General features: G+C 51.7%; 1 protein-coding gene across 1 annotated transcript in view; it reads left to right on the top strand.

Annotated features, from left to right (window-relative positions):
• Positions 1–12,790: 12,790 nt before the first annotated feature.
• The window catches only part of ALX4 (ALX homeobox 4), a 37,390-nt gene continuing 24,427 nt past the window's right edge, over positions 12,791–25,753 (top strand). Inside the window, exon 1 of the mRNA XM_066552623.1 lies at positions 12,791–13,190. Coding sequence (XP_066408720.1) covers positions 12,791–13,190 — 400 coding nt within the window. The remainder of the gene's footprint in view (positions 13,191–25,753) is intronic.

Raw genomic sequence — 25,753 nt, 5'->3', positions numbered from 1 at the left:
CCACTTGCCACTCAAAGAAGGACATAACCTTGCAGACCCAGTCATACTCAGAGTATTTTTCTTTTCCTGCTATAGTTATTTAGGGATTTCAGAGGGCAGTCCAGAAGGATCGGCTCAGCAAACCCCATATAGCTTCTGATAGCAAACCAAGACAGTGCTTAGCAGCTTGTCACGTGTAGGTATGAATCAGAGGTCAAGGTCAAGTGTCCAAGAAGACACTACCAAACCATCTGCCACTGCACCCACTGCCTCTTGCACCAGGTTTCCTGGGTAGCTGCCAAAGCCACGGCACTGACTCCACCTGTGAGGCTTGGACCCAGGGTAACACAGGAATTATGCCCCTGGGGAGGAGGAACTGGACACAAGGCAATGGATGGAGTTCCATTTCATCCTCAGCCATGGAAGTAACTGGATTCATGTTTCTTTGGTATCTGTGAGGTCTCTGTTCATCTGTGCAGTTCAGTGATCTCATCCTTGCTGCTTGTCCCAAGGTAAAATAAATTTATGGATTTAAGGTGACTGAAGGTTTTTAAAACAAATCTCTTCTTGTCCCTCAAGGAACCTAAAAAAATCATATTTCAGCTTTCTGTTTTGTTTAAATGGCATCACACAACTCCATTGCCCTCCCGGAAATATCACCAAGAAACTGCCTCAAATATGACCTGGGAGAGTGCTGATGCAGTTGAAGTAAATCATGCCAGTCATCCAGAGTGAACTTTTATTCCCATTCTCCTTATAAAAATAATATTAACCAAGGTAAAAAAAAAAAAAAAAAAAGAATGCTGACTTTCTTGGAACTGGCTATCAGTTGAGTGGGTCAATTTAAGGTTTTTAGTGAATATATTTCCCTCATGCTGCTTGAGGCCTTGAAGAGGAACTACTATACCTCTTCCAATATTTTTCAGTGCTGTGTGTTCTATAAAAAAAGAAATCAGATAGACACAGCACTGAACTCTCTCCTTTTGTCCAGTTTGGCTGGAAGTTTTGCTGATTCTGATTGTTGAAATACAATCAACCCAAACCCAAGCTGCCCTCCTTCTGAACATTATTTTTTTCAAACATAAATAGATTTTTTTTTTTTTAATGGAGACAAATACTGAAGAGTGAAATGCCTTGTGTGAATTGCCACGATGCCATCAGAGCCATGTCAATTTCTGTGAGGTGAAAAACCATCCTAGGTATTCAGTACACTAAGGCTGCTGTAGACAGTTCTGCTGGGAAGGAATGTGGGAAAATATAAGAGGTAAAAAGATGTGCCTTAACCCCTCTAGAAACAGCAGGTTCATATTTCAGACCCATGGAGTCACAGACTGATACGTTTCTTAAAAGGAGTCAAAAAGTCACAAATTCTGTTCACTGAGCAGATGTTCTCCAGGTAATAGCAAAGGCGTGTTTGATTAATACTCTTTTACCAACATATTTAAAATTTGCCCCTCAGAGCTGTTGGCTCTTTAATAAAATTCCTGTTCAAAAGGAGAGTAAAAAGGAAGCAAAGGACCAGCTTCTAGGTGTAAAACTAGTGTTATCCTCATTGAAACCACTCTGAAGCCAATAGAGCAAACAACTTGAAGTAAGGAAAAATCTGACATTTTCTTGCCATGTTCTGGCAGCAAATATATTTTTGACCCTCACTGGCAAGGAGCTGAGAGTTGTTCCCATTCCTGTCAGTAGAGTGCTTGCTGGTGGGCAGCTCACCATTGCCATGAGCCTTTTGTTTCCAGTAAAGTAGACATGAGTTCACAGTCATGTGCATGCCTCATGCACTCATGACGTGTGTGACTAGGGGTAATTCAAATAGAAATAATCACATTAGCTCAAAGATGGAGATCAAAAATCTTATTGACCTTTACAGGCAGTGACACTTTCATTCTGACCACTGTGCTCAGGACCAAGGCTTGATGGTCATTTCATGCCACTGAAGAAAACAGAGGTACACTGCAAGATGCCATGGGCAAGAGTAATATATTTTGTCTCTATATGATTTGGGTTTTTTGCCTTTGATGACAGGATTCATTGCAGAGGTTCAACCAGATGGCATGGAAATTTAAGAGTCACAGACAGCATGAAGTCTCTTTTAGGAGAATCTGGGTATTGTGAACACTTACAAATTGGTCATTTATGTCAAAATATAAGAATTAGTGTGAGATAACAGATTCTTCCACATATGGAAGTCATGGCCACAATATCTAATTTATTATATACCATTTGCCCAATGAATCTAATATCATAAGCCAAACAAAAGACAGTCATTTTGCCCATAGAAACTTCAGGTGTTGGATGTGAACTCAAGAGACACATGGTCTGAATGCAAAAAGGAGTTGAAGTCAATGTGTGCCACTGTAGCAGAACTGTTTGGTGGATTTGGTCCCCTTGACCGAGAGCAGAGAATCTTTCTGATTTCACTGTTGAAAAATTATGAGAAGTGAATGCCATATAAAAGTACTCAGAGATCAGAGATACCCTGTGGAAAAGGGAGAGCTGTTTGAGCTGGTGGCACCTTAGTGAACCAATGGAATTTGTTCCAAGGGAGTGTGTACAGGCACTGGTGGTTCAGTGAAACATCACAGTATGGTCAGTCTCTGAATCTGCTTGGGGTCTAGAGTGATATGAGGAGAGAAGGAAATCTGAAAAATTCAGGTCTAGCCACAGCTGGCTTAGTACACACCTCAAACCAGAGACACAGCCATACCATCATGTGTCTGAGTTCCTGGACAGAGAATGCAAGGTGAAGGATGCCTTGGACAAGGGGCAACCCAAAAGCTTTCATGACATTTAAATCTCATGATTCCTGCAGCCCATTGATTCTCCTGCTCTGATGCACAAGGATGTGTTTCACATGCTCTGGATGTGCAGTTCTACATGATCAGCCCATGCATGCACACATCTCACCATGGGCCTGGGACACATCTCTCAGTACTGAGCAGCCTGGTTACACAGTGCTGCTGCTCTCAGCACATGTTTGTTAATCACACCTGAATGAGGGTTACTACTTCTGGGTAAGCAATCAAAAGTTTAAACTGCATCTGTGTAAATATTCACCATCACATGACTCTGCACTCCCAGCAGAATCAGGAGTCATCAAGCAAATGCCCATGGCTTGTCTGGGTGTATCACCAGCTGTCTGCATGGTTTTGTCCTTTTTCAGTGGCAAATGTGGGCTTAGTACTGGTGCACGTGAAGGACTGGTGGCTTCACAGAAAAGCAGGTGCTCTGAAAGCTTTAAATAGCTCTACCACATACTTCAAACATGACTGGCAGCACTCCTAGTATTCTCCCCTGCATTATTTGGCCAAGAAGCCTCAGCCTTTAGCTTCCAGACTTGGCCATTTCAACCTTAAGCCTCCATATGTCTCAGTCCTTGAGAGCATCCCACCACTGAACCTTGTTTAACACAGGTATGGCTCCCCGGGGTGCTGTTCAAACATGCCAAGGGAGTGGAACATAATGAGAACCCATGGCAGGGCATCTTTAATTTAAGCCAGGATTTGAACCCAGGCCTTGGCAGATGTCTAGGAGAATTTTGCCCGTGTGCTTGTTTTCCTCCTTTCTTTTTCCAAGTGTTTGTTTCCCAGTTTGCACTAAATTTTATTGAAAACATCAGGCTAATAGCAATGGGGAGAGTGGTTGAGTAGATTTTGCCTCTTTTTCCCTTTTCTTTCTGGAATGCAGCCATCAAAATAAACATTAAATGCAAAATGCTGGGGCTTGAGTTATTACTTGTGAGGGTGCTGGGAGGGAAATTTATAGCAACATTACTGTGTTTTGCTAGAAATCTCTTAATGCACCAAAGTGGAGAGGTGTGTGTGTTTTTTATTAAAATGTTGCACTCTATAAATCTGAGCAGCAGGGAGGACACAGGTGGGCCCGGGGCTCAGCTGACTGGACTGTCATTCTAAACTTGGGGAAGGTCTGTCTGACTGTCCTCCCACCCCACCCCAGCATCAGCACAGCAACAGGCTGCACTGGCTGTGGAGGCTCTGCCTTCATTACATCAGCCTTCCAGCACCTAAAGTGGAAAGAGGGAGAGGGACTTTTTGCAAGAGCATGTAGTGACAGGACAAGGGGGAATGGCTTTAAACTGAGAGTAGGTTTAGATTAGATTTTAGGGAGAAATTCTTCACTGTGAGGATGGTGAGGCACTGGAACAGGTTGCCCAGAGAAGGTGTTTATGCCCCATCGCTGGAAGTGTTCCAGGCCAGGGTGGACAGGGCTTTGAGCTACCTGCTCCAGTGGAAGATGTCCCTGCCCGTGGCAGGGGGATTGGAATGGGTGATCTTTAAGGTCTTTTCCAACACAAACCATTCTATGATTCCTTGTTGTTATTGTTATTGCTGTTGGGTTTACTCCCTCTTTTTGTCATTCTGATTTTTAAGCCACCAAAAATGACCAGTCACACTGTCATTGCTCCTGCTTTGATAGCAAATTTCCTAATGATATCATTCAAACACTGTTCCTTTTCGGACTTTCTCAGTGACCTTCTCTTGTGCCCTGGCAGCAATGTGTCCTGATGAGAAATTTTCATGAGTGCATGACCCCTAAAAGCTGAGGATGGCAGCTGGGCAGAGGTCTGTTGCTGTGACTGGGCAAGATATTCACCACACAATTTGGAGACTTGGGTGCACTTCACCAAGGTTGCTAACTTAGTACTTAATACAGGCTCCAGGAAAGCTGACGAAGCTCAGGACCTAGAGAAATACCAGTCACTTGTGTCCCTGTGTCTCAGTGGATAAGGTACTTTTGCCTGAAATTCAGAGGCTGGCCGTGCTGTCACCTGGGCTGCTGCTGAGCTGCTCACTGAAGGAAGGAGCAGAGACCCACAGGACTCACTCCGGGGCTCTTTCCCAGCATGCTGTGGACAGCAGACATTGTGGCTGAGTGAAAGTTCAAGGAATCACTGTTTGAGGCTCATTTTCTCTACCTTAAATCAAGGGTTCTTCCCTCAGGGTGAGACTTTAAAGTAAGGATGTGACATCGCTGAGGAATGTCCATGCAGGCAGGCGTGTCCTCAGCCTGCTCCAAGGCTTGCAAAATATCTTGGGTGCTTTCTCTAAGACCAATCCTGGACCATCCTGTGGAGGGAACTTGCGAGCCCTCTGAACCGACTCCCCATTAATTAGACATGGTTCTGACACAATAAGCCTTGATAGGATATTTTACAAATTAAAAAAAAAAAATAGCAGTGTTCCTGAAAGGCTTAAAAAAAATAAACAAGCAAATGAGTAAGAGGAAAGAAGGGGTCATATCTACGGTCCAGGAGACTGGAAGAGCAGCATGAAGCCCCTGCTAGGAATCACATCCATCAGAGATCCCGCGGCTGAGGCTGCGAGACCCGGCCGTGGCAGAGAGCTGCGCCCCCGGGCAGCCCTCGGGCCGGGCGCTGTGTGCCCGCGGCTGCCCAGGGCTGCGGACTGTCCGACAGAAGGCACCGTGCAAAGAAACCGGAGATTTTATTTGCAAATCCCCTTTGTCCTGCTCCCCTCCCTCTTCGGGACAGTTCTGGAAGGGACTTTTCCAGGGCTTGCCTAAGCCCCCCAAAAAGTACACGTTCCCCTTCCTGTACTCCTCCTCGAATGAACCTGCTGATAAAAGGGGGGTTTCCTCCGGCTCCAGTGCCTCGGAAAGCAGCGCTCTGAGCAGCGGGATGGGAGAAAGCCGCTGCCGTGGCCCCGGAGCAAGCATGGGAGCCCAGCGCGGGCGCTCCTCACCCGGGCCAGGAGCTCAGAAGTTCCGCGGCACATTTAGCCATTTCCCTGAGTAATTAAATCGTGCTGGGCAGCAAATTTTGGCGCAAATCACAAGGAAAATAAGTTTGTGCGTGGTGCACTGTCCGCCTAAAATTGTGCTGTGATATCTGTAATTGGTACGCAATTGTTATCAGGAAAAGAAAAATCGTCATTATTATAATTCCTAGCACTGGGTCAGGAGTTGCTTTATCTGGGAAGATCTGTTTTCCTTTGGTTTATAGCTGGTTTAAGGGGGCTGCTTAGACATTACAACGAGAAAGGTGCATTTGTTACAAACAACCCCGGAAATATCTACCGGAGAGAAAGGCTGGGAGAGGAGCAAACGAAATTCAAGGGCCAGGCAGGACCGGGGACGGGGCTCAGCCGGCCGCTCCATCGCGGCAGCCCGAAGGTTCGGGGGCGCCGAGCAGAGCCCCGTAGAGTGCGGGATCGGGCACGGATCTGCCGCCCCTCTCCCAGACCTGGATCCGCCTTGCCCTTGCCTCATAATTGCAATAACAAGTATCCACACTTCTCTGGGAGAGCTTTTCATCCTCCCTTGCCAGCAGGCACCAGCTGCTGCTCGCCGAGGGATGCTGGAGGTGGGTCTGCGGGCTGGGCCAGCGGCCTGGGCGGCGAGGCCGGGTCTCAGCACCAGGCATGACGGGCCGGGGACGAGCTCCCTCTCTCTCAACCTCCCCTCCTGCCCCAGACTGTCCCCGTCTCTTCTCCCTCGCCCCCGCCGCCGCGGGCTGTCCCAGCTCTGCCCTGCTCATAAAGGTCAGGGAGAGCCGCTCTCGCCGCGCTGACAGGTGCACCAGCTGCCACTGGATGCCTTCGGCTCGGAGCTCCCTCCTCCTTGACCTCTTTGTTTCAAGCGCAGGGCAAGGAGGACATTCTGAGGCCGACGCAGCCCAAGGGGAAATGCCTATCCCGCGGCGCATCGCGGCCCCGGCCTCAGAGGTCACCAGTGTCGGGGGCAGTCCTTGTCCTGTTCCTGGGACCAGAGCCCGGACGCTTGAGGCGGTGGGTCCGCCCGGTCCCGTAGCACATTCCCAGGACAGGGGGCGGTACCCAGGTGCCGCATCTCCGGGGCTCCGCTGCCCCGCCGAGCCTCCCGCAGCTCCCGGAGCGCTGCCGTGCTGCCTCCCGCCGTGCCCTCGGCAGGAGCCGCGGGGCCAGCTCGGCCGCTGGCTCGGCATCACCGCCCGGAGGAGCAGCGCTTCCCCCGACGGCAGAGCCGCCCTGCCTTCACTGCGCCCCAGCTTCTGAATTACGCAAAAAATAGCCCTGATTTCAGAGCCAGGGCTGGTAACGCAAAAGGAAAGTGTCGAGCAAATGAATAGCAAGTGTGTATTTCCCCGCGTGAAGGAATTTACCGACAGCCACCAGGGATGGCATATTCAATATAAACACCGTCCCCCCACCATCCCAGGTCTGTACGAGGTGCTTGGAAGAGGGACGAAGTGAGCGGCACGGCTTTAGCTCAGCCCGGCTTTATCGTCTAAGCCGGTCTGTGGTCCTCAGATCCGGCTCAGCTCGGACCGGGACACGGTGCCAGCGGGGTGCGCTCCCCGCGCCCGGCGGGACTGGGGCGCGGAACGGGGTGCGGGGGGCGCGGGGCCGCCCCTGCTCCATCTTCCCATTGGTCCTCACGTACTGGCGTCACCCGGGGCCCCGCGAGCGCGATGCCAAAAGAGGTGATTTTCCATGTTTTTCTGGGAACACAGGGGAAAGGACGGGATCGAGGTGTTTCTGCTGCGCCGGGGACCCCGGGCTCCGCTGAGCCCCGGACAGCGCAGGGCACAGCCCGCAGCGGAGCCCAGCCGCCCTTCTCCGGCCGCGGCAGCCTCGGGGTCTGCGTGCAGGACCGGGTACATGAATGCCCTTCGCTGCCCGCAGCTGGGCGCGAGATCCACACTGTCTGGGAAATGAAACAAAACTTAAAAATTAAAATAAAAACTAGGGGAACACAATTATCATCTTTGCGGCCCGCAGCAGCACCCTATGCACCTTAGGGACCCGGGCGTCATGCGAGCAGAGCAGGCCATGGTGGCTCTGGCCCCCTCCTCCCGCCGCCCCCTGTGCCCCGCACGGAGAGGGCTGGGGACCCCTGCCTCGCCCCCTCCTCCCGAGCGGGCACCGGGGCCCCACCATGAGCTGCTCAGCCCGAGGACCGGCAGCGGCGGCAGCTCGGGTCCGGCGGGTCCCTCACCCAGCAGGTGCCCGCTTTGGTGACAGCACACAGATACACAGGCACAGGTGGCCTTGGGGATCCTCATGGAGCCCTCCGTCCCCGGAGCAGCAGGACGGGCCGCGCTGCGGAGTGAGGCCGAGAACACGGCCGAAACGCGGGGCTGAGGGATGAGAACCTGCGGGAAGCGGGGCTCTCCTGCTGAGGTGGCTGTAAGAGCAGCGGGGCGGGATCTAAGGAGGCGGATGAAAAAGCTTTGCCCGTACAAGCCCGGAGAGGCAGGGGCTAGACTGGCCAGCGTCGGAGCCTGGTCCTTCCTTCTTCCCGGAAAGAAGGGGAGCGGGTCAGCTTCAGTTCTCTGCAAGCTCTTTCGTTACACGAGAAACGCGTTTTAGCAACATTCGATATTTATTCCCGAGGAAAGGCTCAAAAGGCAGGAGAGCAAAGTCCCCGCACCGTGCAGCTCAGGCCCCGGCCGGTGCACGGCAGGAAGCAGGAGCCAGAGCACAAGGCGGCAGGTACCGGCCGGACGGTCACTAAGCAAGCTCCATCCTGAAATAAAGATGCAGCCTTCATCCCGCTGGGAAAAAAAAAAAAAAAAAAATATATATATATATATATATATATATATATATATATATATATATGTTGGGGGAGATTAGCACGAGTACTTTTCTCCCCTCACTCCCCCCTTGCAGTGGCGTTGTAAATTTGTAAATAGGTTGCCTTCAGATCTCGGTCCAGTACAAAAGGAGCCCGCAGGTCTGAAGTGACCACACAAACCAATCCGTTGGGGGAAAAAGTTCGAAACAGTTTTCAAGAGCAGGGCTCTGCCGAAGTGCCAGGACGGAACGGTGTGAAAGATCTCCCCTCTCTCCATCCCTCCCTCCAGTGAAATGACCCCGCTCCCTAAACCGAGGTATTTGCTGGATCCGGCACCCCGGACTCCTGCTGTGGCTCTCCTCAGCCATCCCGCCGCCGCTCTGGCTGCAGCCATCGGGAATACCGGGAGGACGGCGGAGGCTGGAGAGGACACCCCTCAAGCCGCGGGTTTCCCTCGGAGGTGGCTGGGAAAGTGGAGAAGAGCATTCCCGCCTCCTCCCCCCGGCCTCCTGCGAGAGCCGGGCTCGTCCCAGCAGCCGTCCCGCCTGCCCGCTCTTCGCAGCCCAGCGCTGCCGCCCCCGGTGTGCAAGGACCAGCGGAAACCTCGGCCTTTCCCCTGGACTTTACACAAGCCTGAGTGTTTAAATCACACGGGAATAAAGATTTATTTTTCTTCCAGAAATCGAAATGCAGGATATGCCCGGCATCGCCTGTGCCTCGCTCCGGGTCCTCACCCGGGAGTGACGCCCGCCCTTGCCTCGGCGGAAAGGAAACAGCTCCTCGGAAACAAGCTAGTCAGGGCTGCCCTGGGCTGTCCCTTCTCCCCGGGTGTCGCCGGCAGGCGACACCTGGAACGCCCGGAGCTGCAGATTCCTGGCGATTCCCGCATCTATCACTCGGTCGGTGTGAGCTGCCGTCCATGAAGGCGGGACCGGCTGGCTCTCACATGGGCTCCCGCAGCTCTGGGGGAGAAGGGACCCTCGGGAGTGACCTCTTCCAAAACCGACAGGGACCATACCTGAAAATTGTCTCTGTATAAAGTCCATGTCCATATGGAATTGGCAAAGAGCGCAGACCTTTCGGCCGCTCATTTTCCCTTCCCTTTTGGATGCGTTTGGTGCAGGAACAGGGCAGATTTGGGGTCACTCGGGGGAAAAATGATGAGACCGTGTTTCAAACGGTGCGCGTGCCTTCGCGCCCTTGCTCTGCGGATCGCGGGTCCCGCAGTGGAGAATGCAGAGCCCGGGCGGGCAGAACGCCGCGGCCGGAGGGACACGACCGTCCCGGCTGCACCGCCACACGCAGCTCCATCGCCTCGCTGAACGGGAGGGTGGCTACAGCTCCCTGCGTGCTTTTGTATTCGCAAGGCTCCGCTCCCCGCTAACGGGGGCCGAGGGGAATCCCCCGTCACACTAGCTGAGAGAACTGCACGCCAAACCTAGTCCAGCTAAATGAAAACAGTCAGGAAAAGTGATTTCCCGGTTATTCTTCCCCACGCCCGCTAGATCGCCAGGTATTTGCGCACGTCCTTTCCCCCGGTAACGATTCCCGAATTAACCTTCCGCTTCTGGGGATGCAAATTGGTTCTTAGGCAGAGGGTTCCATTGCTGTCCTTTCCGAGGGCTGCGGATCAGCCCTGACTTGAAGTTAATGGATTTTTCGTTATAATTTGATGCAAGGAGGGGCTAGCCGACACTTCTGACCAAAGGAGCTCTGGGCAGCTCTCCTTCGGGTCGGCCACGCTGCGCTGCCTCTGCGAGCCACTGCATTGCAGCGTTTCTGGATAAAAATGTTACACATATATAAATACACACACACACACACACACACACACGCGTGTGTGTTTATAATCTCCAAATATCTCCCTTTAGTTTTTTGCTCTTGCCGGTGTTTAACTTTGCCGAAGAGAAATCCCGAGGCCGAGTATAATGCTGTAGCATCGACAACTGCCCTCACATCATTTCTTTCAGGCTTCTTCTTCGTTCCCCCAAACAAATTGCAGGGGAAGGAACTGGGGAACACGTATTTAAAGCGCCCCTCCACCGTGAGTGACGCTGCGAGTCGGCTGCGGAGGAGCTGGGGATGCGGGACTGAGGTGCTCCCGGTGCCCAGGGCAGCTGCCCTTCGGCGCAGCCGCTCGCAGGCTGCCGGTGCCGGCAGTACGCGGGCTCCCTTGGCCGCGTCGATGCGGATTTTAGAAAGGCTTTCATGCATTGAGTTGGTTTGGTTTTTATTATGTCGTGGACGAGGGAAAGAATGGGGCCTGCAGTGGGGTGGGTGAGTTTGGGAGGGGAGAAAGAAAGGACGAGAAAATAATTAAGTAGAGGTAATAAAGAGAATAAGGAAGGCAAATCCGCTGAAAGCTTTCTTGGACTAGAAAACTCAGCGAGCCCGGCCCTGCTCTGAGGGAAACTCGCAAAATGGTTTAAAATCTCGTAAATGAATCCGTCTCTGGCTGTTTTTAATGACGACGTCGCTAGAAATCCCTTCTGCTTCTGGGGGGCGAGGGGTGGGCGCCTGTTCTTGTCAGATCCGAGCTAATGAAAACGGCGGTGCCGGTCTTGCTCGAGGAGCAAAGGCCTGGAGGGTGGCGGTGGCCACGGGCCCCTCCCGAGCCGCCGTCTCGGGGGTCACATTCCCATTCTGCCGCATCCCGCTCCCCCCCAGATATACACATACACAGATGAACGCCACGAGTGCCCCCGCTCTGCACGGCATGGGGGAAGCTCCGCGGGGGAAGGGAGGACACATGGTTCGGGCCCGGCGGGACCCGCTGCGAGCCCAGAGCAGCAGCCGGTGCCCCCGCTCCCCGCCCGCTGCCGGCTCCGCTGCGGCCCGCGCTCCCGAAGGGGTTAAGGTTCTTCTTGTCTTCCCGTTCTATTACTCGTTTTTCTTTTATTTCGTTAAATTCTTTTCTTTTCTTTTCTTTTTTCTTTTCTTTTCCTTTCTTTTCTTTTCTTCCGGAGAACTGTGGATTTAGTTTGCATAATATCTTTATTACTGAAAACTTCAAGGTAAGTGAGCAATGGAAACCAGATGTGGGGATGGGAGGAAGGCAGAGTAAGAGTAAGTAAGGGGTAGCAGGAGTTAACTGGGGGAGGAGAGGAATCAGGTTGATGGTGGGGGGGGGGGGGGAAAGGACGACGAAAGGTGAGTATTGATTTATTTTTAAGCTCTTTCTGGGTTGTAATTGACCCCTCAAACCAAAAAGGGCTCCTGCCAGCCTCTGTCCCTTTGCAAGTCACCTCTGGCAATCCCAAAGGCTTGGTCCAATTCTGTGTGCTTGGTGACCCTGTTAAAATCCGTCCCTGCTGCCCTCCCGTTTAGATCCAATAGTTTTACATCTGAGGAGAGCACGTTTTTAGAGGTAAATTAATAATGACCATCATAAACGTGTGGCGAGACCCGACGGAGAGCTCGCCCGGCTCTGTGCAGGGCGATTGCGGCACCGCCGTGCCACGGTAAAGAAATGGCTCACGGCAGCGCTGGCAGAGCTGTCGGCCCTGAAGGGGTTAACGGGCAGGGGGAGGCTTAAAGGCAGATAGCTGCGGGGAAAATCCGTATTGCCTTTAATAGAGAGAAGGGGGTCGCAGAGGCGAGGGTCCCCACAGCTGGGGCAGTGAGCAGAGGAGAGAGACGGAGCGAACAGAGCGTGTCACGACCATTAAATCGTCCCCGGCTCTTCCGCCGACGCGGATGCCGCACTCATCCCTTCGTGGAGTTTATGTCATCTGCTTGATTTTCTGGTTTATAATCATAAAAATTTAGGGGCTGGTTTGTTTTTCTGGTTTGGTTTATTTTATTTTTTTTTAACGCAAAAGATATGACCTCCATCTTCCCTCTGCTTCCACACACCCCCATACACACACACACACTCACACACACCCCTTCCTAGGCCCCCTCCCCTCCACTGTCATCATCTACATATTAATTGGGGGAGAGGTCTCCCTCTCTCTCTCTTTTTTTTTTTTTTTTCCTATGTGGTGGGGGGGGAAAGCGCAGGGAAGAGCCTCTTTAGAATGTAGTTTGGAGGGAGACACGGAGGGCAAGCGTATGTGAGAGAGGGAGGGAGGGAAAGAAAAAGACCCCTTTTACTGTGCGAGAACTTAAGGGGGTTTGGAGATCTGGTCAGCTTTCACAAACATCTGAATCCTCTTAGAGCTCCCCGGCCCAGCTGTGAGTGTGTGTCTATGCGAGAGGGAGAGAGAAAGAGTGGCTCCTGGTGCCCCTCCAACCGCATTAAGGACACTCGGGCCTTTTAATTTTAGGAATGAATGCTGATACTTGTGTTTCTTATTGTGATCCGGCTGCCATGGATTCCTACTACAACGCAGCCTCCCAGGACACAGAAGGCTCCTCGCCTTTTAGGGCATTTCAAGCAAGTGACAAGTTCAGCCCTACTTTCCTGGCCAGCAAAGGACAAGGCTTTGGTGACAGCAGCACTAAGTGCCGGAGCCGCTACAGCCAGCAGGAATGTCAGTCCCTGGATGGCAGCGTGCAGGCTCCCGGCTCCGCCGGCTCTCCGGCCTCCTTTAACAAATACCCTCCGCAGCAGCAGCAGCCGCCGCACCTCTATATGCAGCGAGGCCCCTGCAAAACCCCCCCGGACAGCAACATCAAGCTGCAAGAGAGCAGCGGCCACAACGGAGCCCTGCAGGTCCCCTGTTACGGTGAGTCCTTGGCGTGCGGCGGGGAAGCACTGCAGGCGGAAACGGAGAGAGACTCCCGGGCCTGGGAAGCACCTCCCGGGAATGTGGGGGGCGGCTGCCTGGCAGGACAAACCCTAGCGGGGTCAAGGAGACCTTGCCCGGCTCCGGCGCGCAGCCCCCTCTCGCCGCAGCGGGGGCCGCCGTGCCCCACGAGTATCCTCGTCCCCAGCCGGCTCTGGAGCCCGCGATGCCCGCGGGAAGCCGCCCTTCCCCCGGGTCCCGCTTCGCCGCGATCTTAGTCGTAGTTTCGGGTTGCGGGCGATGCGCTCCCGCAAAGAGTTAGCTCTTGTGCAATGCGGGGAACTCCGTGGAAACCGGGACAGAAAGAGAAAGAGCGGAGCGCCGGGCTGTGCAATGTATTCTCCGCGGGGACCGTTTTCCGCAGAAAGAATTTCTGGAAAATTTCGCCGAAATCATCATTTTTGCGGTAACGGCCTCTTCTGTCTCTCACTTTCCCCTCTAATTGCCGCTCCACTAATTGATTTCTGCCCGGCTGCAGATAACCCCCTCGCATCCCCTCCGTGGGTCATTAGCGGCAATTAAGACACTCCCTCGCGCTGGCGCTCGACAGTACAGCCGGGAACGGGGGCGCTTCTTATGTCGTTTCCGACCGTGGTTTTAAAAGGTTTTTTTCGGGAGGTTTCCGCTGTATCGGGGCAGTTAGGGAAAAGCAAAACAAACAAATAGCTCCCCCTTAAAACAAACAGAAAAATTCAACAATGAAACAAATAAACCCCCTAAGTTTTCCTTAGTAGAGGAGGTGGAAAGGAAAGCTCTTCCTTTCCCTCCCGGTGATCTCTCAGTGGGCAGAGGGGCTGTCCCGGCCTAGATTCAGAGCGCGTCTCCGCTGATGGGATCCCATTCTCGATGCATTAGTCCCAAAGGCAAGGACACCTATAGGACTGTGTCTCGAAGGAGACCCTAAGACGGACAATGACTACGGACTGGGAGCACAGAGGAGGTGGAAGAGGTCCGGGTCAGGCCAGCAATCCCACTTCTAGGTTACTTGCCGTCATTTGAGCACTCTTTGTTCTATTTACCCTTTCCCTCCATCTCTAGACTTAAAAGAGGGTAGAGGCCCCTCACTTACTTCTACCTGTCTCCCAAACCCCGGCTTGCCAGGTCGCCTTCAGGTGCCGTCCCTCGCCCCGGACTTGCAGCTGAGGTGTCCCCGGATCCAGCTCCACAGCCCCAGCTCCCCCACGCACAGGTGACTCCCCCCCTTCGCAGGAAAAGGACATTAGGTCCTCTCCATACAGCCGTGCCCGGGAGCCGCAGGCATAGCCCAGCTCCGCTGCGCCCGGACCCGCGCGGGTCCTTCCTGCTCCCGGTGGCACAGCCATCCTCCCGCGGGTGGGATCTCCTCACCGGGCCGCGCAGGGGCATGAGGGATCTCTTTGAGGGCTGCTTGCACACATTTGCTGACCAGAGCTGACCCTCTCTTACGCTCCCTCTCTTCCCCTGCCCTTTCCCCGTGAGCGGACAATCCCCACCAGCGTTAGGCCCGTTCCGCATCCGCGGAGGCCCTCTGGGACCAGCCCGGGCTCCGCGGTTAAGGACACACGGTGGGACCAGGGAGACCTGTGGGGCTGAGGCCTGTGCAGGAGATAACCGCTCCCCGCTCCTTCTGGGAATGGGGTCGCAGGTCAGTCCCCCATGCCTTCCCCGGCGCCCCGACATCCTCTCTCTGCTAACCGGTCTCTTGTTTTTGTAGGTTGCAAGGCCCAGGGCGCCGGCATAGCCTGTGATGACACATTACAACCCCCCGGTAGAATCACACGAGTTTATTGCCTTCCTAACACCGCCGGGGTTCCCCTGATTTATTTTCAAGCGAGGCTCGGGGTTCTCCTTCAGTGGGAGCCCGGCGGCGGCGGATGGCCCGGCCCGGCCCAGACCGCGCTCGTTGTGAGCCCCTTGTGATGTGGCTGGGGACGGTGGGCTGTAATGAGAGACACATGGTTCGGCAAGGATAATTAATAGCAATAGCGATAATAATAGTGCTTAATGGTTGAAGGGAGAGACTCGCTAATAACAGACAGATCGGGGTTTCGCAGAGCGACTGCAACATCCATAGGCGCCTCTCCGCCTTTTCCCAAACCGCGAGACCACCGCGCCCGGCGCAGGAGTTGTGCCCGAGGAACCCCCGCGAGGGCTGCAGGGACGGGGAAACCTCGGAGTCGGGGCAGATCCCCCCCGGCGCGGTGAGCCCGGGGGAAGAGAAAGCCGTGCTCGTTCTCCGCAGCGGGCACGGGCGCGGTCAGCAGCGCACACGCGGCGCTCACGGCGGTCAGGAGAGTTACCCGGAGAGGATCGCTCGGGAAGCCGGGGACAGGCGACTGTCCCACTGCTTCCCGCCGACACCCGCCGCAGCTTCGGTGCTTCGGTGCTGGTACTGCCGTGCGCCTTGTGCCGAGGTGAAGGAGCCGCTGGCTCCCCGCGTTCCCTGCTGTCCGGGCCTGAGTGGGATGCTGGAGTGGTGGGACGCCGTGACTGTAAACCCCTCGATTTTAAACACAACAAAATCCCAAAATAAGAGGATACAAACCCCAACCAAGCAAAACAGAAACCGAGGCCAGCCAGCAGGCAGGCTCTCCTGCCAGGCGATACCCAGGCGGCCGGCTCCCCCCGCGCCCATCGGTGCCGTGGGCCCTTCGCCCGGGCCGGTCCCCTCCTGGGGGTGCTGCTCCCCGCACGGCGGCCCTGTAGCCCTCGCCTTTCCCCTGGTGGCTGTGGAGGCCCGGGAGAGCCCGGAGCCGAGCAGGCGGGGGCCGGGCCGGCGGGGCACGGCGGGCATGGCACACACCCGGCTTGCTGGAGGGACAGGGTGTCCCCTCCTTTTTTTAGTTGTATAATTTCATTTTATTTCTTTAATAAACAAGTCTTTTTGAGTTATAAAAAGCCCGAGCCTACCATCTATTGCCCTCGGCTTCTATTTCTAGATCTAAGACCTTCCACTGCGTTGTACGGATAAATATAGGCCAGGGAGAGCTGCGGCCGTAAATACACGGAGGACACGGACGGCAATCGTCGGAGCGCTTCCAGCCCGGCTTCTGGCAGGGACAGCGGCACCGGCGGCCCTGGCTCTCGGCCGGGCTCCCCGCGGCCCCCTCGCAGTGGCGGCTGCCAGCCTGTCCCTATGGGGTTCCCGGCACGGCTCCTTCTGTGCCTACCCGGGGCCCGCTGCCCCTGCCCTGCGACGGGCCAGCAGCCTCGCCCTGCTTACCCCGCGTTCCCTGCCTCCAGCAGGGGTACGGGTTGTTCCACAAACCGGCATGGGCAGTGAAAGCAGAATTCTTAAAAAAAAGTCACAGAATGGGAGAATCTTCAAGGTTGGAAGAGACCTTCAATATCATCTAGTCTTGAGAACAGGTTATATATCTTGGCTTAGGAGGGAAAAAAGCTTTTGGATGATTTATGTGCTGTAGTAATCTGACTTGCTATTTCTACTGCGTGGAGCTGAAGTAAGTTATATTTCTTGAAACATATGTATTCACATACCCCTATACACACAGAAATGTATACGTATATTGCTGTCTAGAAATTCCGGCTGGAACAAAATCCTTTCGGGAGTGAAGGCCAACGTGATGGGGATGTTTGCTCAAAGGAAACAGGAGAAAGGAAACGGCTTTCTCTAACAGGGGAAATTCTTTAAGTACCCCGTTATGCAAATAACGACCACTTTTTTTATTTAGCTAGCAAATAAAAAGTGCGGCCGTAAGTGCGTTATTATTAGAAGTACAGAAAGCCACTGCTGTAGGAATCGGAGGCTCGCCGCATGCTTTTTAAATTGACACTTTTAATGGTTTTCTCCCCCTCCTCGTTCCCCGATGTAACGTAAGCTGCAGGCACGGCAGGAACGAGCTCGCTGGCGGTCCCTCTCCGCCTCCCGCGAGAGACCGACCGCTCGCTGCCGGGCGCTCGGGGGTCCCCGCGGCGCCGCACGGAGCCCCCGCCGGCGTTCAAGGGCTCTGCGGAGCTCGCCGCCCGCCGCGGAGGGCCCCCTTCCCCCGGCTTCCGCCACAGCCGCACGCCCAGGGAGGAACGGGGGCCGTGTGCTCCCCTTGGGGCTCCCCCACCTCGGGCGATGCCGTGTCCGCGCAGCGGCATCGGGCCGCCCTGCCAAGGATCTCCGCAGGAGCGGCTCTGCCAGGAGGGGGATGGCGGTCCCTGCCCCTCGCCCGCCGAGAGCCCGGGGTGCAGGGGCTTGGGGAGGGGTGTCCCGAAATGCCGCGGCCCTTCGGTCCTGCCTCCCCTTCCCTCTCCCCGCGGCTTTGATCTCGGCTCCCGGCTCGGGCGGGAGGCGGGCGGGGTGCGCGGCCTCCCCCGCAGCTCTCTCCGCCGGGGTGGGCAGATGCCGCTGCCCGGATTCCCGCGGGGAGCAACACGGGACTATAAAGGGGAGAGGTGCGCGGGAGGCAGGCGCGAGTGGGGAAGCGGGGCAAGGGGACAAGGGGAGACGTGATCCAAGCTGGCATCAGGGAGCAGGAGCCGGCCAGCGGAGCCAGGAGGGCGGGAGGCGAGGCGAGCTTCAGGGAGCAGGGCGGCAGAGCCGGCCCTTCCCTGCTGCTGATGTGGGACCGGCTGCACGGCGAGGCTCGGCCGCCGGCTCCCGGCGTGCTGCTGACGCCGCCCTGGCAATAGCCCTCTCTTTTCCACAATAGGGCCACCAGATCTGCCATTCAAGGGTTCCGGCACCCTCCCAGGGAGGGGAGGGAGCTCTCGCCAGGAGTTTGGCTAAGCCTCTGTTTGAACAGACACTCGGAGGTGCGGGATCTCCTCCGCGGAAACCTGCGGGATTTCCTCAGGGAGCCAGACGCGAAGGTAGGGCTCACGTTCCTTACCCCTAGGGCCGCGCAGGAAGGTTTATTCGCGGCTCTTTCCAAAAGGTGTTTTGCGCTTCTCTTGAATTGGACGGTAGAATTGGTAGATCTGGCTGGAGGCTTTTACAGGATTCCTGACCCGAGCTGTTTATAACGCTCATGTGTCAAAGGACCGGGAGACTCCCTCCCCCTGTATCCCCGCCGCTCCCTCCTTTCAGGAAGATTTCTTTTCGCACTAGAGCTGTTTATTTTCGACTTGTCCGCTGCTGATTGGAATTAACTCCGCTTTAGCCATACACTTCAGCAGCGCACGCCTGTAAACCCAGCAGGACTTTACCAGCAACAAGAAGGTGCGGAAAGAGAGAGAAAGAGTCTTAAAACTTTTACTAGTCTTAATTATTTTGAAAGAAACACAGAGCGAAGCAGACGAGAAAAGTACTGATGTAGAGAGAGATTTGGAGATGCTTATTTGAGTGCGTTTTTTTCCTAAGGGTTTGGTGTAGGAGTCCTATTAACAATATATGCTGATGCCAGATAGCGCAAATGAGCTCTGTGTGTGTTATCTGGAGCTGCAGGCTGTTTATTTTGTGCAGCCTTTTGAGTGTACATTCAGTGTGGTTGCATGACTAACTGGCTGGAGTGATTCACTGGCTGCTTTATGGGTGACTGCTCAAAACAAGTTGTGAATCAAAAGAGATTTCTTTGGCTGTGGTTTCTAACCTCCCAAGTTAAATGCACCCACGGTTTAAGGCGAGCTAATGTACAGACTTCAATCCCTCAGATCGTGAGGATATATTCATTTTCCAAGCCCTGCGTTCACAGCCATGATGAGTTTCCCTTGTAAGAGGGAGGTGATGTCTGAGAGGCTCGGAGCCAAGGTCTGCTGCTAAAGGACATCTCCAGACCTGTACATTTGGTCACCCTAGTTCCTGGCCTTTTAGCCAGTTTTTCTCCCTGGAGTCCTTAAGATGCTTTATTACTTGTTCAGGGCATTTTTGTAGTTTAGCAATTCTCAAGTTAAAAGTGTGAATATGTCTTGGGGCAGTAAGAAGTTTTTATTCTCATTTTACAGTTGGAAAAACTGACTCTTGGAATACCCGAGTGGCTTGTGCAAGGTGAAGCTGTGGCCACTCAGTGGCATCAGTGTGACCTTTTCAGGGCCGTGACTCAGGCAGAAAGAAGCACTCAGCCGGCTTGAGAAGGAGCCACTGCTGGAGTCAGAAACTCATGGAGTGGAGGTCCCATACGTGATTTTGTAGGGGCTTTAACTTAGGTTTCTTGACAGCCATGTCCTTATTCTGTGCAAAAAGCTGTAAGCAATCAGTGCGTTCTCATATCCTCGTATTTTTCGGTATGCAAAACAGGCTCAACCTGCCAATCCACGTTAATGGTCTAATCTTTAAAAAGTAACTCATCAGTGTAGGCAACCTAAACTGGCCAACACAAGATATGAATTATGCTTTTCAGAAAATGCTGAGCAATCCCTGCCCCAAAAGTCATATGTTTCTGAGGTACTACTCCTACACATCTGAAAAAAAAATCCCATCTCAATTGTTAATCATGTTGGAAAGCACAGGTCTAATATCTTTATGTAGATACATTTTCAAATGGAAAAAAGATAGTTGTGGATTAGGAGAAGCCTGAGTGGTAATGCAGCTGATATAGGACCCCTGTGACTTAAGAAACATTTACTAGGAGATGGATGGGAATATTTCATATTAATAAAATGTCACAGCAATTTATCACAGTTACATGTGTCTCAGCAGCCTCAACTTGTAAAGGAAAGTTCATAAGTAAAGGAGGAAAGCTACTTACATATAATAAATAAATGATCTCCACTTTATTTTCTGTGTAAGTTCAGATTATTCAATGCTATTATACATACTGGTGAATCTGCTTGGCCATATTTTTCATTCATGCTTGTAAATCATCTTCATATTTTGACTGTCACATAAGTAGATACAATGTGAAAGAGCAATTGTGATCATCATGATAATTCTAAGGTCATTTTTTGGTCAAAGAGAGGGATCAATGAGAAATAGGGTAAATAGATGGAGAGAGGAAGGAGAAGAGATGAATGAGGAGAGGCAGGGTAAGAAGAAGAAGAGAAGATATCCTGAATGGAAAATAAGCAGTGACAGACTCAGCATTATTATGGAAGGTGGTCTGCAACAGATTTTATGAACTATCTAAGTATGAACCCACCAGTATAAAATTCTTTATATCTCCCTTGAGAATATCTGTGATTCAACATTTTGTAGCTGCTGTCTTCTGGTCCCAGCAGGACTTAGTCATGACAAGTTGGAATATCATGAGCTATGGTCTCTCATCTGCACTGACTGAAGACTGTGGCATTATCCAACTCAGTACTAAATGTCTATTTAAGTCTGTTTGTATCTAATTTTTTTTTTTTAATGAAGATGCAGTTTAAGTGTTATCCTTTTTACACTTAGTCTTCTTATTGGAAACAGATGGTTGAATCAATATTGTTTCTAAATATATTATTTATTAGCAAGAACTAATAGGTTCATTATCTGTAAGGCAGTGGGTGAGCTAGTGGTGCAGCCTGAAAGCTAAGCTGGTTTACTCACCCACAGACTGTATGCTGCGTGCTGAGCCTGGCTGCAAACTCTGTGGGACTTAACATAACAGCCACCTCTATTCAGTGGAACTCTGAAAAACAACCCTGCAAAACCAGAGGGCAGGGAGGGAGTCAACAGCATCAAGGCCCATCAGAGAAGTGTTATCAATGGGGAATGAGAGTACAAATGCTTTGGGCAGACTGGTGTTGAGGGGAAATAAAATAAATTTGTAAGATCTCAATATAACTCCTATCTGATTGCTGTTCCCCATCTGGGCTCTAGGCGCAAGCACTGCTGCTTAAAAAACATATCTTGTGTCACATCAGTTCCTCCCTTCAGTGGAAGCAATCCTCTTGGGACTTTGGATAGTGACTGATTGGTTCACTTGGGAGCTGTACATCAGTTTTAGGGTAGGATGCTGTTTCCAAAAAGGGAAATGGGGAACTGTATTTATTCTTTTGATGCAAGAGAGATCAGATAACAAAAGTGCTTGCAGATATCTAATCTACTCAGGAGCGGTGGGAAGTGAAAGAAATTTACACCAAAATTAAATCAAAGCAAACTAAAGTTGTACAGTATGCAAAGGGAAAGAGTGCAATATTGAGAATTTTCCCAGAAAGGGTCAAAAAAAATCAGAGAATGACTCTGTTCTGGAACAGTGCTCAGAGAGATCTGAAGCCCCATCTGCAAGACCACAACTCTGCAAGGTGTTGAGAAATGTGTGTGACACAGGCCAGAAGTAGTTTTACAAAGCAGGGGAAACAGAAAAATATTGGTCAGCCCAAAACTTAATACGAGACCCATGCCACGGCAAGGTTTCTGAAAGAAAAGAAAAGCACTTCAAAAATTATATCACAGGCTCACAGGGGTACCAGTCTGCTGGGCATGGAACTGTTCTCAGGCTGTTGGGTCTGCCAGATGGGGATGGGTCACCTGAGAGACTGGTCCTTTCCAGTGTGTGTGCACAAGCCCACAGCATCAGGTTTTTCCTGCCCCAGAGATGCCACTCAAGAATTACTGCATGGGAGGCTGATGCATGTCCATTCCCACTGTGAGGCCAGCTGGAAAGGGGAATGGGCAGAGCCTTGCTCTGCAGAGCTTGTTCCCAGAGGGGAGTCTGAGGCCAAACAGTGGGGCAGGGTATGCCCTGGAGCCTGGGCCACAGTGCTCAGTTCATGAGGCAGGGAGACCTTCTGGAGCACCTTGAGGTTCTTTTCCAGCCTTCACTGGGATGATGCATGCCCAGACCTCTTCCTGGAGTAGAGTCAGGAGCACAGCTGTGGCAAGGACCCATAGCTGAGAGCTGAGAAGCCCTGCACTATAGACATAACCTGGCTTATCAAGATTTGGTCTGAACCTTCATAAGCAGATTGGAGCCAGATATCACTCTGAGCTAGACAGGACATAGCCAAATGCTAGAAGGCAAGAGGAAGAAGAACCTACTCAAATTGGCAGAGGACCTGCAGACATTTTGTGTTTCTCACATCTCCAGTGAGGACTTCCAAGATAAATAGCCGATGGACCAGACAGTTAGACAGAATGTGCAGAAGGCCAGAAACACTCCATGGAGCTTGTGGCAGAGCTTACATATTGCATTTCAGCTCTTGAACAGAAGTTGGAAAGCTGCTACTGGAAGAGAGGGAAGCTGGTTGCTTTATATAGGTATGAGTTCTTGTGCTAGAGAAATGAGTATTTCCATCCAGATCATACCACTTCAAGCTATTAGAAAGCTAAGTCCCTTCATAAGGGACTTATGAAGAATAGAAAGCAATAGGGTATTGGCTGCAACATCAAACATGAGCACAGCAACTCAGTTAACTGTGGCTCTGTTGGCAAGGGGAAATATCCACAGAGAGGGTTGTTATAAATGCATGGCTGGTTAGGACAGAGCCTCATAAAAATCATAAAAATCATGAAAGGCCCAAAGTCAGCTCAGGAAAAGTAGGAACCTGTAGCTGTACATGCAGAGTTGAGTGATGCTGGTTTTAAGTTAGAGTTGAAGCTATAATAAAACTTATTTGTGCCTGGGTTTGGATATTTAGTTGGTACTCAGAGAACCCTGCTATTCCCTTGTGGCCTTTAATTAGTTTGGGTTTGTGGCTAGTTGTCCTGGAAATCCCCTTTTCCTTGGCCTGGGTGGTAAAAATTGGAGTTCTTGGTTAAATAACCCTTTTCTCCATTGTTAACAGTCAACCTCAGAGGGTGGGCAATGGGAATAGTCAAGTAGCAGGAGAGGGGTTTATCACCTGTGTAATTTACAGGCACCACAGGTGCTCATTCAGGTGTGGAATTTAAAGATGAAATGTTGTATAGGAGATGGGAAAATAAAACAATGTACAACAAGCACTCTTGAGAGCTCATTATCACCAAAACAACTCAAAAAAGAGGTTCTGATGTTTTGCTGTGATGTCTTGAAGTTGTAAAGTCTTTAGTCATGCTGTGAGAGAACTGTTTATGAGGCAAATGCAGACAGATAATGGCAAATTACTACAAGGAGGTATGATGCTTTTCTTGCATGTATTGTATTTCTGAAGTGGGTCCTCAAAGATGGGGAGAAACCCTACTGCAGTTGGTCATGGAAACTAGAGAGGGAGATGATGGGACAGTCCAACATGGGTCTGAGGGAAGGCAAGGGCTGAGGAAAGTGTCCTTGCTGGCAAAAAATGCATGCAGCTGACCAGACTGCTGGGATCCAGGAAATTAATCAGCATAGCCAAGGGGGGAGATGAACTAAAACTGAGCATACACACCAATGGGGCTGGGACCTGGTCAGTCCTGAAAGCATCGGGGCTTTCAGCCTGTGGTGTGTTCCTTCAAAAACATGGCTCGTGAAAGAAAGAGGTTTGGGCAATCTGTTGGTGGTGCCTGCCTCTGTGGGCAGGCCCTGAGCTGTCTCTTTGAGCTTCTACACAGCTTTTTGGACCTCATCAGCTGTCCTGGTTAGAGAAGAAAGCCAGCAGGAGCTTTGCTGTGTGATACATTAACCAGAGGGTGCTTGTGTCTTACCATTACTAGATAATATCTGGGATGTGCCTTAAAAGGCTCATTTTGGTTTCCACAGTGAATATCTGGAGGTGAAAATGGTTTTCATGTTAGCACAAGTCCATCAAATACTGTAGCATGGGTCTGCCATCCCCTGTGTAGAGCAGCCCTCCCTCAAGAGATCGAGCCAGCAGGTACTGCACAGGCAGCCACGCAGAGCCTGTGGTACAGCTGGCATGTCCTGGTCAGGGGTGAGCCCTTCAACAGAAACCAATGGTGTTTTATAAAGAGGCTGTCATGAGCTCCAGGCTGCCAAGCTAAATTGAACCCAGAGCAAGGTGAGGAGAGGCATAACATGCACCCTGGGCAAACTCAGCCAGGAGCAAAGAAGCAGTGCTTCCCCAATGTCAAGGAAGGGAGCACAGAACTGTCAGCCTGTCTGGCCTTGCAGGGCACTGATCCTGGTCCTGGAGGCTCAGCTGAAGTCTTGCCAGGATTACAAAAGCTCCACATGCCCCTTGTGAGAAGAGAAAGCTACCCTGACAGTGAAAGGAGAGCAGCCAGGCATTTTCAGGCTGAAGCAGTTTCCATTGAACACAGCTGGGGGTGCCTGTGGGGTCGGAACAGCACTGACACAAGAGCACAGTCACCAAAGACTAGTTCTGCCAGTGCCTTGTTCAAAGGCTTCTTTTTTTTGGTGCAGATACCTCCCTCAGCAGGGCAGCAAGAAAAAACTGAGACTACATCCTTTTTTACCTCTTTCTTCCACAGTGTGCAGGAATGAAAACTCTCCTGTTTCATCCATAGATGTAAGTTTGCAAGAGCAGAGTTCATGGCACTAAGAGGGAGTGTTCCTCAAAAAGGCTCCTGGTGTCAAACAAGGTGCGATGAAAAAAATCAAACCCTCACTTGGCAGCCTTGTCTGCTTTTTGACTCTTTTCAGATGAATGAGGCAAAAGCTCTCTGGTCATGGTGGGAAAGCTTGGAATTTAAAGATGAAATGGTTTATAGGAGATGGGAAAATAAACCAATGTACGACAAGCACTCGTGGGAGCTCATTATCACCAAAACAGTCAAAAAAGAGGTTCTGATGTTTTGCTGTGATGTCTTGAAGTTGTAAAGTCATTAGTTAAGCCATGAGAGAGCCAGTTTTGAGGCAAATGCAGACAGATAATGGCAAATTACTACAAGGAGGTGTGATGCTATTCTTGCATGTGTTGTATTTCTGAAGTGGTCCCCCAAGATGGGGAGAAGCCATGCAGAGCAGTGTCTCCTGGGGACCTTACTGCGATTCATTGTTGTTGATGTTGTTGGGCCTTTGCCTGAGACAGAATCTGCCAGACAATATTTGTTGGTAGCTATGGATTTCTTTAGAAAATGACCTGAAGTTTACCCAAAAAGGAACCAAGAGTCTATGATAGCACCCAAGCTTCTAAGGGCTGAATTTTTCACCATATTTGGGGACCAAGACACAAAGAGCATGGAACAAGGCAGAGGCTTTGATGCCAAAGTATTTCGACAGGTTTGTCAGATGCTAGTAAAGGCAATAGGAGGTATCCAGCATCCTAAAGATAGTAGAGAGGAGAAGCTTGGCTGGTGCTGAGAGAAGGCATTGAGCCAATTGTGTGCCACCCGGCCTGAGATGCCTCCAATTACACTCCCTGCTCTCCCTGTGCTGCTCCTCAAGGCTTGGGTACCTGCCCTGTGTCAGCATCTGAGAGACTTAAATGTGTTTTGCACAGCACCAAAACCCCATGAGTGTGCAACTGAATCACACCCCAGACACTCCACAAGAGAGTGACAAAAGGACCAGGACTGATCCAGGCCTTTGTCTATTCTGTCGGGTTTTAATGACTTTCAGAGTAAAGGGAAAGCGCTGTCTGACCCCAGTTGTCCTTTTCAGACATTAGCCAGCAAACATAGCACAGTCTTCATGAGAAATTCCTAAATCTAGACTTTGTAAGTCTGGCCTATCTGGACTCTGCAAAAATCAAGTGGAACAGCCTAGGTTTTTCTGGAGAAAATCTGATGCAAATATTGCCTCAGGCAATGTGAATGTTCTCTGATGTATGCTTTTGTGTGTAAATCTGGCTGATTGCACCTCCCACAGAGATGGAGATATTAGGAGCCTGCAGCAGAT

This window comes from Molothrus aeneus, chromosome 6 (genome assembly GCF_037042795.1).
Source record: "Molothrus aeneus isolate 106 chromosome 6, BPBGC_Maene_1.0, whole genome shotgun sequence".
Lineage (NCBI taxonomy): Eukaryota > Metazoa > Chordata > Aves > Passeriformes > Icteridae > Molothrus > Molothrus aeneus.
Note: the sequence above shows the minus strand (reverse complement) of the source record. Positions and strands in the feature narration are given on the sequence as shown.